The sequence below is a fragment of the Marmota marmota genome, unplaced genomic scaffold (assembly GCF_001458135.2).
Source record: "Marmota marmota marmota unplaced genomic scaffold, marMar, whole genome shotgun sequence".
In the NCBI taxonomy this organism is placed as follows: Eukaryota; Metazoa; Chordata; class Mammalia; order Rodentia; family Sciuridae; genus Marmota; species Marmota marmota.
Genome location: NW_026000108.1, coordinates 37950786 through 37968327, shown reverse-complemented (window position 1 = coordinate 37968327; position 17542 = coordinate 37950786). Strand labels below are relative to the sequence as shown.

Here is a 17542-nt window from a genome sequence, read left to right as displayed (position 1 = left end):
CCCCCCCCCCCCACACACACGCACACACTCCGCAGACAGAATATTACAAACCCTTCTATCTTAAAAATTGAGATAATAGAAAGTATTATTCTCTTTATCATTTCTTGTTAGGCCCGCATGCACATTTTGCACAGTGAAAACCGAGATCAGCTTCTGGGCTTCAGCCCAGGAAGGCTTTGGAGATGTTTTTAGTTTTTTTTTTTTTTTCTTTCTTTTTTTACACAAATACTTTCATAGTGGGTAGGAGAGGAAAAGTCTTTTTTCTCTGCCCATTTCAGTTCTCCTGGCAGGGGCTCTGTAAATTAGACTACCTAAAGATAGATTCACAGGAGAAAAGCTCAGGAGTTTCATTTAGTCATTCCTCCATGTACATGGGAGAAGGAAGGAGAATGAAGGCCCAGAGCAGCTTATGTACTAGGATGAACAAAGAGTAGACGGCTGCCAGATTGTAAAATCGAGATAAGGAGATGGGGTTTGGGATTGGGCAGTTCATGTGGAAAAGTAACTAGGAAAGCAGGATTGATTTAACAGGGTTGGTGTATACAGATTTCAGCTCCTCGTCTCTGATGATAAGAATGTGTTTTTCTTTCTGTTAGTACAGGAACCTTTCATGATTATAGGAATAAAAAGGGAGCTCACTGTGCTCTCTCTGCATTTGCTATCTTTTAAGTGCGTGTAACTCAAAATAATCTATGTGCCCATGTGGCCTATTTGGGGTTGGTGTACTCTGCTGCCCTACCAGTGTCTGTCTTATGCCAAGCATGGTCCTACATACTCTGTAAATATTAACTTTAATCCTCTCGACTGAATGAGGTGGATAAAGTTATTATTCCCATTTTACAGATGAGGAACTGAAGAACAGAGAAGTTGAGTACCTTGCCCAACATCACACAGTCAGTATGTGGCAGAGCTAGGAACACAGCAGAGGCAGTCTGATTCCAGAACTCTGAACTATGTACTCTGCTGCCTCTGGATGACTTTGTGATACTTTTTGGCTGTCCAAATTGTGTGTTTGCATGAGGATTAGACATATATTAATCTTTATATTCACAGAATATTAATTAGCTCTCAAGGAGGCCTAATAAGGGCTGGGGTACAGCTGAATGGTGGCTTGTCTGCCCAGCACGTGCAAGGCCAGGTTCATCCGCAACACTAGACAAAAAAAAAAAAAAAAAAGAAGCCTAACAAACTGATAAAAATGTGTCTTTGTCATATTTCTCTTACACTTTGAAGGAAGAGACAGTTTTGAAAGGCAGTCCTTGCTATGATGTGTTAGAGGCTGGGGTTATTCAAGCTCGACTGTTGCTAAGGTAGGAAGGAAGTGTTAATATAGTGACTTGCTGATTCGGTCTTGGTTTCATACTGTAAGACAGACTAAAATAACAGCCTCAAAGGGTAAAAATAGTACAGTCACATGCAGAATCAACTGTCCTTTTCAAAAATGGATATAGAAAACATGTGAAATAAAGACTAACCCCTTTTTCTTGGTAAAAAAAAGTAGGTGCTAGTAGAGGGTCATTTCTTTTGCCCTTCTCTAATTTGGGGAAGCTTCTATATACCATGACCCAGTGAAGAATCTCATTTATGCCATTTTCTTTTATAAGACACAGTCTCATTTAATCTCAGTTCTCAGAAGAGCCTTCTTGAAATCTAGAAGGTAGGTATGATATTCCTTAAAGAAACCTGGGAGGTTTTGCTTTTATTTTTCCTAGGGGTGGTATGTTTTTGCCAATATTAATATTTACTGTGCAATTACCATTTGTTGGCTGTGTTCCAAAAGCTTTGCATAAATTGATGATTTTAATTCTTACTACAAACTTATGAAGTTCTTGGTGCTGTTATTCATTTTGTAACTAAACAAACAAGAGGCAAAGATAGGTTAAGTAACTTGTCCAAGGAGACACAGTAAATAAGTAGCAGCTGATTCAAACTCAGTGGGGCTCCAGAGTCTTTGTAAGCATAGTTCTATTGTTAAACATTCTTGTTGGTTCTCACCTAATGGGAAGTAACAGATGGAAAACAAAGTAAGGTGATTTGTCCTTTTTCTTTATTTGTATTTTCAAAAGGTACCCCAAATTGTTTTTTTTCCTAAGAAAACCCCACCAAGCAACAGAGACAGCATCAGCTTCCGATTTATCTATCTATCTATCTATTCATTTATATCAGCCTAGGCACTTGCCTGCCAAAGTATAATATTAAGGCCCTGGTTCCTCATTGCTGTGAAAACCAAGTGCAGTTTTTTAGCGGTACCTCCAAAGCCCTTGATGATCTGCTCCCATTGCATCTTCCATTCTCTTCTCCTGCCCCCCTACTTCCTCTTAGTTCATCTTAACACACCGGTCCCACTAAAAGGCTTGCTGACTCTAAACCTGCCGTACAATTTTGTAACTACAGCTTTTTGCTTGTGATGATCTCTGTAGTTTTAATACTCTTTCCTCCTTTCTTTGTTGGGAATATTCTTATTCATGATTCCAGGCCTGGCTCAAAGAGGTACCTCCTTGGTGAAGCCGCCTCTGATTGTCCCCCAGGTGAATGAACCTCTTCCTTTGTGTCCCACTGCTGTCACGAAGGGACTTGCTCATGGCCGTGGGGTTTCTCTTGCCTTCCCAGTCAGGTGGAAGTTCCTTAAGGAGAGGAGCTGTCTTTCTGGCCAGATGCTCCATAACTGTTGGGTGAAAGAACTGAGGGGAAGGAGTACAGGGGAGACTATGGAAAGGCAAGAGGATATTTTCTCAATTCCTGACTTTATTATCCTATCTAAGGAATATATTACTTTGATTTTGAGACAGGCTTTTCAGTATGATCTCTTTTATTTCAAAACCAGGAATGTTTACAAATTAGGAAGTTTACAATCATGAAACCCATGAAGCATGCAACAGGGCGACCATTATCATCTTGGCAATCAAAGTAGTGTATAATTTAAAACATTCGTTATCATTGTATGTTAACTGTCTGAATTTTACTCAGTTAAATTTAATTTAAATTCTAACATTTTCCTGGGTTGTCAATGCCAAATATCAGTTGAATTCTGATAGTGCTTGGAGCCAGAGGTGACCACACCAGGTGGACAACATTCTTGCACCTGTGAGTAGTGGAGTCTACCTTGGGCAAAGGGTATTCCACAGAAAGTCACACAAATAGTAACTGCAGTCATAACATGTGGAAGTTTGGAAGAGTATAGGCTACTCATGTTTCAGAGGGTGAGTAGGACCCCAGCATACTAAACAGAATGATCTGAAATGACCAATATTGGATCATTTTTTTTTTGTCCTACAAAAATGGCAACTTATTATGATTTGACCTAATATTACCTTAGTGAATTGATAAGAAAAGCCACTTCTCTTTCTGAATCTTCTTAAAAGCTAGTGCTTGGTAATACCAAGGTTTCAGACATACTCACCGGTGTTACAAGGTAACCCACACAGTTCCTTCAAGCCTTCCAAAGCCTTGTGGGGGCGGGGGTTGAATGTGTGTCTCTGCACCACTGGAAGGGAGGTGAGGCCCAAGGAGGAGAAGCGCATATAGTGCTCCCACTGCGGGTGCTGGTGGTTCTCAGTGAGTGGGTGTCTCTTGGCCAGTGGGGACCTGTATCTGAGGGACGTCTCTCAGAATGGACAAGGTGTTTTGCAACGAGGATTAATTTTTACTAGAGTAGTTGAGGGTTAATTGCATTCATTAGCAAGGGAATTAAGAGGGAACATTTTAAACATACTTGAGAGTAGAAAGAATAGTACAAAGAACCCCTTGTGCCTATCAGGCAGCCGCAAAGCCTGTGGCTCTTCCCCCACCTCCATTATCTGTAGCAAATCCCATCCTGAGCAGATTATCTTTCAGAAATCACATGATTTCTTCTTTAGATGCTTCAGTATACATTTCCCAAAGTCAAGGAGTTTCTAAATATATCGACACATTTCTAAATATATCAACAAAACTTCCTTGATACCATCAAGCACCCAGGCAGTGGAAAAATTGCTTTAAAAATAATTTTATCTAGGCTGAGCATAGTGGTGCATGCCTGTAATCCCAGTGGTTTGGGAGGCTGAGGCAAGGAGGACTGTGAGTTCAAAGCCAGCCTCAGCAAAAGTGAGGTGCTAAACAACTCAGTGAGACCCTGTCTCTAAATAAAATACAAAATAGGGCTGAAGATGTGGCTCAGTGGTTGAGTGCCCCTGAGTCAATCCCCAGCACCCCTCAAAAAATTATCTAAAGAATGTTCCCAAGTGATAGGTTGCCTTACAAAAATTTACTGTAAATTGGTATTTGCAATACAAATGGAATGAATATTCCTATAGAAACCATAGTAAAAGCAGTGATTGGCACCCTATTAGGCCTATAGGAAATCCTGGAATACATAATGAGGAAATTCTGTGTATTTCTCTTTGAATATCTTACTGTGGGGAAAGTTGTAGGCAGTTCATCCTTTACTAGAGACCTGGTTCTCAAACACGTTTTCTTTTTCTTGCTGGTTCTGTTATGGTGATGCCTTCTCCCCAGGTCCCTCCCTTGTAGAAGTAAAAGGAAGGAGACTCTCCCAGCATGGCTGATTATATTAATTGGAAAAGGAAATGACATAGGAGGAGATATTGCCCTCTTATAGACAGCAAACCATAGTAGGGAAGCCTCATTATATGCAGTGTAGTCTCTTAAAGGCATTTTGGAGGGGGGGACCAAAACCCCAAAAACAAAGACAAGAACTGCAGTGTAATCTCCTTAACAGGGGAAGAGAACTAGAGAAAAATAGGGCCCAGCAGTAGCTTGTTAAGGACCAGTTTAGTTCTCCATCTTCGCAGTGCTCTAGTGAAGCTCTGTTTAATGTTAATGATTTATATTTTCAGTTCATGTTTGTATGCATACCCCCGGGCCCTCCACTAACACCAGATAAACAGAAGAGGGGTTTCTTAGTGGAGGAACTGACCAGTTCTGGGCAGGGTAGAGGCAAAGTCCTAAACAGGCTGTGAGCCTCCCTCCTTTATGTTTTTCCAGAAACCCAGCCCTGGGGTGAGACTGGGGAATGTCACAAGAGCGTTCAATACCCAGGACTGAATTATCTCTGGTGGGGATGCTGGGGCAAGAGGGTGGGAATAGTGTCCCCAGTAGGACTGTAGTTGTAGGTTTCATTTCACATGCAAAAACCATAGGACTTGAGCATTGTGTATTTGAATTACTAGTTGCCCCTGTTACTCACCACCTATGTCAGAAACTGTGTTTTCTATTTCGCTGTCTATAACTCTCACCCGCCCAACACTAACAAAGCTTACCTCTCCTAAGTTCCTCTTGACAGGAGATCAAGTTTATGTGATACTAGTTATTTCCACGTTCATAAAGATATAAAGTATCACTTAAGAAAAAAAAAGCCCCAAAAGCTGAACATGTGACATTTGTGCAAACACACACACACACACACACACACACACACTCACACACCCTAGTACAGAAAGTTCTGCGGCAGTGGGTGTCATTTGTAGAAACCCAAGAATTGAAACCGAGGCTAAAGGGCCTTCTGTCTCTTTTGCTGCTAAAAAGTTAAAAGTAATGAGATTTGCAGCAACACAGCCAGTGACCACCATCTCTTGTGGTTGTGCAATCCCTTGGCAATAGTCATTTGTTCTCTGAGGACTGCAACTGGACTGTAAAATACAGTGAAACCACGTCTCCAGAAACTATGATTGCCTACATCAGCACAATCTTATCTGAAGATTATTTTCTGATTCTGGAAATGAAATTTTACCTTCCGATTTCTTAAAATTTACAGAGATTTTTCAACATCCTGTTTTTATTCTGGATATTACTTTGAAAAACCATAAACTTTATCATTAAAACATGTTTATGTCTGCAACTACTCGCTTCTCAATGCAGAAGCTTTTTTTTTTGTTAAAGCATAAAAGCCCATTATAAAATGTAAAGCACCCTAAGAAGTAATAAGATGAACTGATTAAAAGAGAGGAAAAAAGATACTGGGATGCCAAATTTTCAGTTTTGCTTTTGCTTTTGTTTTCTATTAGAAGTTCATACTTGGTTTAAAAAAAAAAAAGGCAATTTATCACCAAACTAATAGTGCTTTGAAATTTTTTTATTCCACCTTATCTGACCCCAGAAACGTCTGTATCAAAATTATTCTCAGTATGCACATGAAAAATGTCAAAACCATCCTGAGTGGGTGGGAATCCCACAAGAGGGTGGGAATCGTGTGCCCAGTAGGACTGTAGTTGTAGGTTTCATTTCACATGCAAAACCCACAGGACTTGAGCATTGTGTATTTGAGGTTTCCCTTACTTTCCTGTTAATGGGTCCTGTCGCATTGAGACTCCTTCTTTGAACTCTGCTCTTAATGGACAGGGAAAAGGACTACTCTCAGGAATGGAATGGCCTTTCTGACTCACTTGGGATTTTGATACTACAGTGCATCACTTTCTGTTTTGTTGCAGAGTTGATTGAAACTCTTTACCTTTCAGTTTTGACCCATTTGAATTTTCCTTATGAATATTATTATTCCTCTCCTGAACCTTAGCAAATGTCTGGTTGTAAATTTTTTAAGGTCAAGGAATTTTGTATGCTTTTATCTCCATCATGGTACTTTGGTGTTTGGATCTTGCAGAAGGTGGAAGGATGGAATATTTGATGAATGTGACTGAATGAATGACCAAATCTAGTTCCAGATTAAATACAAATAAAAATTGTCGTGAAGAATGCAGTGAATGTTGGCCACAACAGTGCTTTGTGTGTATTGAGGACTGAAAGTTCTAGGAATTTAAAATTTTGTCTTCTTGATGTGATGACAATATTTTATCCCCTTCAGTAACATTTTACGTGTGTGTATATGTGATTTTTAATTTTTATTTTTTTGCTTTTCCTGGATGGTCTCTCATTACTAAACATGCTGTATCTGTAGTCCCAATTTGGATTTGAATTTGTGGTCTATTTTAATTGTTGTGGTCTACTGAGAAAGAACAGGAGGCTGATTGAATATCAAACAATTTGGAGGTGCTGCACAGGATCTAATGAGAGGATAGGAGTATGTGTACAGAGATTCTCCACAGCTGGAATTGAGAGGAGGGGCAGGAGAGAGTGTCACATGGCCTACAGTCATGAGGATAAGTGGCTGCTAAGAGAACTGAGCTAGAGGGATTCCATTCCAGCAAGCACCCCATTTAGCACATGCCAATAACATTAATTTCGCCTTATTTGTTGTGTAGTTTTGTTTGTATATTATTTGTAAATTTGCTTTAGTGTATAGTTGTTTAAGGGCTGTAGGCATAGGAAATTTTCACTGAGTTTATATTTATACATAGTTAAGTGGCCCAAGTGGATGTGGCACTTAAGAATTTAGAATTGGAATTAGTTAGAATTCAAACTCTAAGTTATGGGGCAAGTTAATATGTAATCCAAGTCTTGAGTTATTCATCTGTAAAATGGGGTGGCAGCAGTTCTCGTGTTATAATGCTATGAGATTATCCATATAAAAGGCTAAGACAGTGTCCAGCTCATCGTGAGTGCTCTGTAGTTGTTAGCTTTGGTCACAGCATAACTTCTTTAATAAGAACCCATAAACATTAAAGTTTGAAAAGTCTGGAATTAGGTAAAAGCTTTGGTCTTTTTGGGTTCAGTTTTGGCATAGCCTTTTATGATCTTTGGCTAATCTTAAAACCTCTCAGATGCATGGTTTCCTGACAGCTTCTTACTGCTTAAGGTTATTGTAAAAACTAATAGGAAATGCTACCATTGAGGGAGTGAGTTTGCATTAGTCAGGGTTCTCCAGAGAAACAGAACCAATAGGATAATGTCCATACATCATGCATGTATATGATGTATATGTATGTATATGGAGGAGGGAGAGAGGATGTATAAGAGATTTTTTATGGAAAGAGGCTTATATGATTATGGAGACTGAAAACTCTGACAATCTGCCTTCTGAATTCTGGAGACCCAGGAAAACCATGTACTGTAGTAGTTCCCCCAAGTTCAAGGCCTGAGAGTCAGGCAAGCCAGTGGTGGAACTTCAGTCTGAGGATGAAGGACTGAAACTTGGAAATGGGGAGGAGGCTTATGACATAAGACCCAGAGGCCCAAGAACAGAGGGTTGTCCTAGATTTTTGACTTGTTTTGTTCTGTTTGGATCTTCAATAAATTGGGTGATGCCCACATACATTGGAGAGGGTAAATCTTCTTTATTCACCACCGATGCATTCATTACTGATTCTTCTTTATTCATCACTGATTCTCTTCCAGACATACCCTCACAGACACTCAGAAATAATGTCTTACCAGCCATCTGGGCACCCATTGGCCCAATAAGTCGATACATACATTTATCCAGCACAGAGTTCCATGTGCTAGACATTGCACTGAGCACCTATGTTCACCAGTTGTAATGCCATCAATAGATTGGTAAAGTATTGTCCTGTTTCTCAGAGAGAGAGAAACTGTGGCACAGAGATGAGGCAGGGGTTGCCCTAGGCCATATGGCTTATAAGTGGCAAAAATGTTGCTGGAAACAGGAACTGCTTGTCTCCAAAGTGCATGCTCTCTACCTGAGTTCTTACTGCAGCACAGAGGAAATTCATACAGATTTCCTTTGTGGCAGACACTGGAAGTAGCTACAGCAGGAATAATAGTTATGATATGGGGAATGGGTGGGATTATTTGGAATTTTGAAGGGAAACTCTGATAACTCATCATGCATAATGGTGACTCAAGTGCAAGGAGAAATGATTCCAGGGTATCTAGAAGGTAAATGACTGACTTCTTAAATTCACCCAGAGGCCAGATGGTTATTTGTGTACATTCTTTTATAATATAATTGCTTGAATTCAGGATCTATATTAGTATTATTAAAACTCCGAGTGTTCTGGAAATTAAAGGAAAATGGTGTGCCTTGTAAGACTTTCTAGGGGACAGAATTTTTTAAAATCTAACTTCATTTCTGCCGTCTAGCAGGTGTACAGTTTTAAGCAAGTTATAATTTATCTGTCTGTTTAGTTCCTCCATTTGTGATGTTTGTAAAATGGTTATTACCTCATGTTCAAGCTTTGCAAAGAATACAGAGGATATGCAAGAGAGAACACAGACACACACACACACACACACACACACACACAGAACACAGAGTATTGCTCATATGGTTCTTTGCATACCAGTTCAGCATATTGTTGAATTAACACCTATTGAATGCCAGGCAGTCTAAGCATGGAGGATTCAAAAGTGAGTATGAGGAGTTCTTAGCTTCATTCTACTTTCCAGGCCAGCAGGTCGGACAAAGATGTTAGAATAGAAAAGAATTTTACACAGACAAAAAATAAAGACTTGGCTATTTCTCCTTGGATTACAATATTCAGAATAATTTATACTATATCTCATGAAGTAATTTTGTTTTTTTATATTTATTTTTTTAGTTTTAGGTGGACACAATCTTTATTTTTTACTTTTATGTGGTGCTGAAAATCGAACCCAGTGCCTTATGCATGCTAGGTGAGCCCTCTACCACTGAGCCACAACCCCAGCCCATTAATTTTGTTTTTGAAAAACATTCCGAGGAATAGTCTAAGGTGGAGAAAAACCTGCATGTTCCTTCTCAAGGTTAACTATGGTCGATGCCCAGAAGTTACTTCCCAAAGTTCTTAACAATTACTTTTATATGGCCCCTCTGGTGTGGCTTTGAAAGGCTTTATGCCAAAGTGGACTATGGGAGACTGCACGGGACCAGAGGTGAAAGGAGCATATGGCTCTCTAAGTAACTTGGGGTTCCCTGTGGTGAGTCTCCTTCACCATGTCTTGCTTCCAGGGCCACCGAGATGTGGTCTGAATGAGGTACTACTGTGAATACTGTAAAGCAGAATTACCTCCATCTCTAAAGAGGTGCCATGCATTTCTGAACCCTAGCCCCATATTTTCCGTTCTCTCCCCATATTTCCAACTGGTTCTGTCATCAAACATTTCCGAGCCTTGCTCCCTCAGGCCTGGTTGTCCTTTGGTATTCTCTATCAGATATCAGGGCCTACTGTTCACTCCAACTCAAAATCCCTGAGCCTGCCTAACTCCTTTGCTCTTCATTCCCATACTTAAGGTCACAAAGTTTTGTTGACTCTGCCTTCTAAGGCCCCCGACCCCTCACCCATACACTGTCCCTGCTCTCCTTACCCTACTTACGGCCATTGAGTTGATGCAGATCCTTATTATCTCTCACCAAGAGTTAAAGTGGGAGAAAGTGCATGGGGTCAGGTGTAGAGTATGGCAGTGGCCAGCCTCCCTGTCTCTGCCCATTCTCTGCACTGCCTGAGTTCTCTTTTCAAAAACATGCCTTGGCATAGGCCTCCTCATTCCCTACCCTACAGCCACTCAGGATAAATCTAAGCCCCAAAGTTTGGCATATAAGCCTCTTTCTAATTTGACCTTAAACGACTTTTCTGATGTCATTTTCCACAGCACCCCTGAGCCATCCTAAGCCTTAGACACAGTGAATTTCTTTCAGTTCTCAGAATATTCTATGCTTTTTTGTTTTTGCAGCTTGGAACCCTCAATTTTTTTAAAAAACATCCCTGTTTATCCTTTAAAAACCAAATCCAGATGTCATTTCCTCCCCCAAACCCCCAACTTGTCCTAGGCCCGTCATTGCCCACAGTGAAGTGACATACATAGCGTACCATAAAAGCACACCACTTTATCATTTCTAGATTATGACTCATGCCCTCACTTCTCCCACCATTCACTGTATTATTGTGAAATCCTCTTGTAGAGACCCTTACTTGGCTTTCCGTAACTTTGAAACTAGTTGGTGTCCTGTGAGTGTTCACTAGCAGAGTAGATGAAATAACGAATGAATAAAATTTTGAACATTTATATGCTAACTATAAAGGAAGATGTTTGGGTAGGAAAGCCCAAATATTAATATATTGAGTGACTGTACATCACAAAGTACGAGTCTAGGGTGAATGACTCAACCCACTATCTAAGCCATCTCAAAATTTTCTGTACAGATTGAGCAACATCTGACATCTGCTTTCAGTAGCTGGGGCAGGCCGTGGGTGGCGATGGGCATTTTGTAAGCAGGCCACAGCCTGCTCTTAACAAGCTGGCAGATGAGATATGCCACCTCAGAGCAATGTCTGGATAACCTCATGATGCCAAGAGTGATTTCCTTCAGGGCTGGGGCTTAGGGGTCATTAGATTCTTCCTTGTGCCATTAGTGTTTTCTAAGGTTTCTACAATGACCGTGTGTGTCTTGTGCTTAGGTGAGTGTCACTCAGACAGTTTCTTATACTCATTAACTGGGTCAGAACTCAGGAGCCAGGTGGGTAGCACTGTCTGGGGAGACCCTTGAGTGTCATGCAGCAGATTCTTTACAAGCTGGCTCTCTGCTTACCTTTCCATCCTACTTTAGTCACACTTGTCTTTTTTTTTGCTTTTAATTTAGCAAATATTGACAGGTCAGACCCTCTTTTAAGTGCTTTGCAGTATTAGTTCATTTAATTGTCATAATAAATCTATGGAATAGGAACTAGTATTATTCCCATTTTACAGATGAGGAAACTGAAGTCATGCCTGAATATGTTTTTTTTCTTTTCATATGTTGTTCGTTCTGCAGGATGTTTCTCTCTACTGTCCCTTTTCTGACATGTAAATCATAATTCATTTTTTTTCTATATAGCACCAACTATATTATATAATAGTTTCTGTATTATTCTCTCCCTCAGGAAAACCAGGAAAAGTTATCTAACTTTGTAGTTAACTGTACTATGAGCATCATAATCGTTGCCTTGCAAGGTAACTGTGAGGATTAAAAGCTCCTGGCACAATTCCAAGATGACACGTGCAGGAAATGAGCTTTTCCTATCTTGTCTTTTTGTGCCCTGTGACACAATCATTGACACAGGCAGTTGTCAATAAATCCAGGGAAAAGGGGAGGGAAACCAGGATGACCCAAAGTCAAGGTCACCAAGGGAGAAGGGAGGGTTGGCACTCTCAGATGCTCAGAAAGCAGATGTCAACTCAGAAAAGACCGTTGGGCTTGGTCATTAGTGCTGTTTTTGAGAAGAGCTTTAGCAGTCTGTGAGGTGAGAGGCAGATTGCAAGTGGTTAAGGAAGAGTGGGCGGGAAGGAAATGAAAGCTGGGGGTGCAATCCTTTTCTCTTTCAGGAAGGGAGAAAAAGAGTTAGGGCATTAGCAGGACCAGAGAAGGGATCTTGGTTTGGGTGGGGAGGTTGAACAAGTCTGTAGACAGAAGTAAATCCTTAGAAGAGAGCAGCTGGGGAGAATGCACTTCTCCCTATCCTGGGGAACTCCCAGAATCCCTGTTGACCCTCCTGGACTTGGCTCGTTCATTCTCTTACATCCTTGCAGCTGGTGCATCCCAGGGTCCAATGGGGTTGGGGTCAGTTGAGGTTCTTGCGTAATGTGTGTAGCTTGTCTGAGCTGCGATTTCCTCATCCATTAGAACAGGCAGAGTGCCTACCTCCCAAGGATTTTATGAGCATAGAATGAAGTCCTTCTGTTAAATGCCAGCTGTAGAGTCTCAACTGTTGTGTCCCTTTAACCTTCTCTTGGAGGCAAGATGAAGGAGAAGAGAAAGGACAAAACCTTAGAATACTGTTGAACTACAGGGGTAGGAAGTTGGGAAGGTGCTCTCAGAATGGCTGCTGTCTTCTCCACAAATCAGGGAGGAAGATTGTCCACCAAGGTGAGGGGAATAGGAAAGGTTTGCAGTTCTCACAGAGCTGCTGGTCTCCCTGAGGCCACCAGGTGCTCTCCACTAAAGATAAATAAAAGGACTGAAGAGCAGCAGTGAAGGTCTGGCTAGGTGTAGAGAGGACAGGTGAACTTCTGCAGCCAGGTGAGGAGGGACTTGGGAAAGGTGTGGACACAAGTGGGAACTGATAAAAATGTAAGGGGGTGGGATATTTGTGTGTGTGTGTGTGTGTGTGTGTGTGAGAGAGAGAGAGAGAGAGAGAGAGAGAGAGAGAGAGAGAGAGAAGAAGAAGAGAGAGAGAGAGAGAGAGAGAGGAGAGGAGAGGAGGAGGAGGGAGGAGGGAGGAGGAGGAGGAGGAGGAGGAGGGTGGAGGAAGAAGAAGAAGGAGGAGGAGGAGGGAGGAGGGGGAGGAGGAAGAAGGGAGAGGAGGAGGAAGGGAGAGGATGCTCTGGTAAAATGGCAGCTGGGATAGTCCAGTCAAATGGGAGCTGCTGATGGCCAGAGAGTGGGGCAGGTATAAAGAGGTGTGGTGACACTGAGCGTGCAGACTGGGTCCCTGGGAGTGGGGTGGTGAGCCCAAAGGTTATAGAAGAATTTCACAGAATTAGGTGAAACAGTTTTCAGTGATTGAGGCCAGGACATGGCTGGTCAGCCCCAATAGAACAATGATTTTACTTCTTTTTTTTTTTCCTTCTGTTTATCATATGAACATCTACCACAGGGAGGGGGGAAGTACCTTAGTCTTTATACAAAATTTAGTGTGGAATGCGTTGTTATTCAGCCAATTTTTAAAATTTCTATATTGTATTTATGATCATTTAATGGATATATGATATCAGATTATCCTCGCAGATACTACTTTGTGTTCTTTTGGATTTCTCCCTGGAACAGATTCCCAGATGTGACATTACCATGCTCAAGGGTGTGGATGATGGTGGAGGGGAGGCTCTTGGTCTGCCATTCGTTAATTGCTTCAGGCAGATGTGCAGTGAGCAGGGAGGGAGGCCAACAGGGAAGTAAAGGAGGGCAGTCAACACTAGAGTCCCAGGGGAGTTATCTGTGAGCACCTCGGTCCACCTTGCTGAGCTCCCTGTGCCACCTCTACAGGAGGCATCTAGAGGCATCTATACCGGAGAAGGAGACACAGCTGGCTGAATTTGCATTTGTGATTGCGTCAGTGGAGTTTTGATTGGTTTTGCCTTTGATACTTTTCTTTGGGGACACTACTGTCAAGAAGTTGAAGAAATCAAACAAGGCATGTGCTGGGAGGGAAAGGCGATGAAAGGGGGTTTATTTCTCTGTTCTGGAGGTTTTTTGAGGCAATGACAGAACAATTTTATCTTTTAGAAATTAAATGATTTAGGGCTGGGATGTGGCTCAAGCGGTAGCGCACTCGCCTGGCATGTGTGCGGCCCGGGTTCGATCCTCAGCACCACATACAAACAAAGATGTTAAAATGAGAGTTCATAACCCACTTGAATCAAAGTGTGAAATATGATATATCAAGAACTATGTAATGTTTTGAACAACCAACAATAAAAAATTTAAAAAAAAAGATGTTGTATCTGCCGAGAACTGAAAAATAAATATTTAAAAATTCTCTTTCTCTCTCTCTCTCTCTCTCTAAAAAAAAAGAAATTAAATGATTAAATGGTTTTGATTATAATCATCACAGTGTCTTTTATTGGTTAATTTTAGTTATATATAACATTAGGATTCATTTTGACATAGTTATAAAAGCATAGAATATAATTTGCTCAAATTCAGTCCCCAGTACTTCCCCTTTCCCTTCCCTCCTCCCCTCAACACTCCCACCCCCACCCCGTTTCCTTCCCTCTCTTCTACCGATCGTTCTGCTATTATACAATTTTTTACTGGGTCTTGTGAATGTGCATAATGGTGAGATTCCCTGTGGTATATTTATATATGTGCATAGGAAACTTAGGTCAGATTCATTCCACTGTTCTTCCCTTATTGCTTCCCTCCTCCCTCTTCCTCAGTCACCTTCTTTTACTCCACTGATCTTTCCTTTCCCTCCCCACCACCCCCTTATTTTGGACTGGCTTCCACATATCAGAGAAAACTTTTGACTTTTGACCTTTGGGGTCTGGCTTATTTCATTTAACATGATAGTCTTCAGTTCCTTCCATTTACTGGCAAATGCCTTAATTTCATTCTTCTTTATGGCTAATATTTCATTGTGTTTATATGCCACATTTTCTTCATCCATTCACCTGTTGAAGGGCACCTAGGTTGGTTCCATACCTTGGCTATTGTGAATTATGTGGCTATAAGCATTAACGTGGCTGCATTCCTACAGTATGCTGATTGGATATATACTGGGGAGTGAGATAGGGTCATATGGTGGTCCTATTCCTAGTTTTTTGAGGAAGCTCTATACTGCTTTTTAGAGTGGTTGCACTAATTTGCAGACCCACCAACAATGTATGACTATACCCTTTCCCCCGTATTTCCCCAATACTTATTATTATTTGTATTTTTGATAATTTCCATTCTGACTAGAGATGAAATCTCCATGTAGTTTTGACTTGCATTTCACTGATTGCTAGAGATAGTGAACATTTTTTCATATATTTGTGGGTCATTTGTATTTCTCTTTTGAGAAGTGTCTTTTTAATTCTTTTGCTCATTATTAATTGGGTTATTTGCTTTTTGAGTTCTTCTTATATTCTGGATATCAATGCCCTGAGGAATAAGTGACAAAGATCTATTATTCTGTATTGTCTCTCTTCACATTATTTTTTTTATGTATTAAATGAATTTATTTATATGCGGTGCTGAGAATTGAACCCTGTGCGTCACACATACTAGGCAAGTGCTCTACCACTGAACTACAAACCCTCTCTTCCCGTTGTTAATTGTTTCTTCTTTGCTGTGCAGAAGCTTTTTAGTTTGATGTCATCCCACTTACTGATTTGTTATTTTACTTTTGAGCTTTAAGAATCTTGTTGAGGAAGTCAGTTCCTCAGCAGACATGTTGGAGTGGTGGGCCTACATTTTCTTCAAACAGTTGCAGTGCTTCTGGTCTAATTTCTAGGTCTTTGATTCACTTTGAGTTGAATTTGTGCAGGGTGAGAGATAAGGGTTAAGTTTCATTCTTTTACATATGGATATCTAGTTTTCCTAGCATTTCTTGTTAAAAGGTTGCCTTTTCTCCAGCATGTTTTTGGCATCCTTGTCTAGTATCAGATAACTGTATTTATGTGGGTGTGTTTCTGTGTCTTCAATTCTATTCCTCTGGTCTATTCTACCATGTCTGTTCTGGTGGCAATACCATGCTGTTTTTGTAATGATAGCTCTGTAGTATAATTTGAGGTCCCTTATTGTGATGCCTCCAGCATTGCTCCTTTTGCTCAGGAATGCTCTAGGTCTCTTGATTTTCCAAATGAATTTTAGAACTGTTTTTATTAGTTCTGTGAAGAATGCCATTGAAATTTTGATGGGAATTGCATTGAATCTGTATAATGATTTCATTAGTGTGGGTGTTTTGACAATATTAATTCTGCCTATCCAAGAACGTGGAGGTCTTTCCATCTTCTAAGGTCATCTTTAACTTCTTTATTCAGTGTTGAATACTTTTTTAAGAGGTAAAGGGAGATATGACTTAGTTCATTATTGAGGACATTGCAATATTTTGAATCGGTAATTTCATCAGCAAATATTACCATTAAAACATTTTTCTTATACCTTATGATTATAATGCTTTTCCCTTCTTTTCTTTCAACAGAAAAAATACAGAAAGGGGTTTATTGATATTTCAAAAATCAAGTGTGTGGAAATTGTTAAGAATGATGACGGTGTCATTCCCTGTCAAAATAAGTATCCATTTCAGGTAAGCTGGTATATTTTTGCAATAGTACGACTCTGGGCTTTCTGTCACCAGTTTTCCTATTTATCACTAGTTTGGTGACTGATTTTTAGGTTCATTTGCCACTTTAATAGTAATTGCTTTTCTTCATGGACTACTCATATCATTGTTGAAATATTATCTTCTTCTTTTTTGGTTGTTAGATTATACCAGGGGTCCTGAGTCTCTAAACCTCAGGTCTTATCTACTAGTGTTTAAATTTATCAGCAGGGCTGAACAAACTATGATGAAGTTTTCTCTCTGAATTTGAGAAGCTGGGAAGTGATAAGAGTTACTGTTAATCAGAAATGAGATGCAAAGGCTGCTTTTGGTGGGAAATAGAGTATTAGCATTATATGTTAATTGAACTATATTTTTAAGGGATGATCATATTATTTCCTATTTTTTCCTTACAATGATCCTGAACACAAGGGAGGTAAATATCATACTCTTCTTGCTTATGACTGAGGGGAATAAGCCTCTGAGATGTTAATGGCTCATCCAGGGCCACTTTGTGAATTAAAAACCAGCTATGTGCACATACATCTTCTTGCTCTCAAGCAGGATGGGTACCAATCCTAGGCCACTCCACATCCATGGCAGGAGGTTAGTGTACACGTGCCTTGAGAATTCAGGAGTTGGATATTGGTATTCGAGAGTTTACTGCAAACAGCACAGGACCCTGTCCAGCCCCTAACCAATCCCTTCTGTGGTTGGGACCATTTCCATGCCTTCTTTTGAGCAATGTACATCTATCATGGAAGTCATCTTTTATCCATGGCTATGGTCTCACCATGACCTGAGGGGCACACTGAAAAAAATCTCTTTCAAGATAATATTACAGTGGAATTTTGTTTGCTTTTTTTTTTTAACAAAACAAAACAAAATTTTATTTAAAAAAAAGTTTTTTGAAAACATTTTCCAACTTGGAGATCAATATTACCTGGATGTAGTGAGCTAAAACATCCAAGCTTTGAAATTGTATCTGGGTTATT

The 17542-nt window shown here is 40.4% G+C and overlaps 1 protein-coding gene across 2 annotated transcripts in view; it reads left to right on the top strand.

Moving 5' to 3' along the window:
• Positions 1-17542, top strand: part of Tec (tec protein tyrosine kinase) — a 109657-nt gene that overhangs the window by 54982 nt on the left and 37133 nt on the right. For both annotated transcript variants that reach the window (XM_048784435.1, XM_015482083.2), the window contains one exon: positions 16428-16532. In XM_048784435.1, the coding sequence (XP_048640392.1) occupies positions 16428-16532 (105 nt within the window). The remainder of the gene's footprint in view (positions 1-16427; positions 16533-17542) is intronic.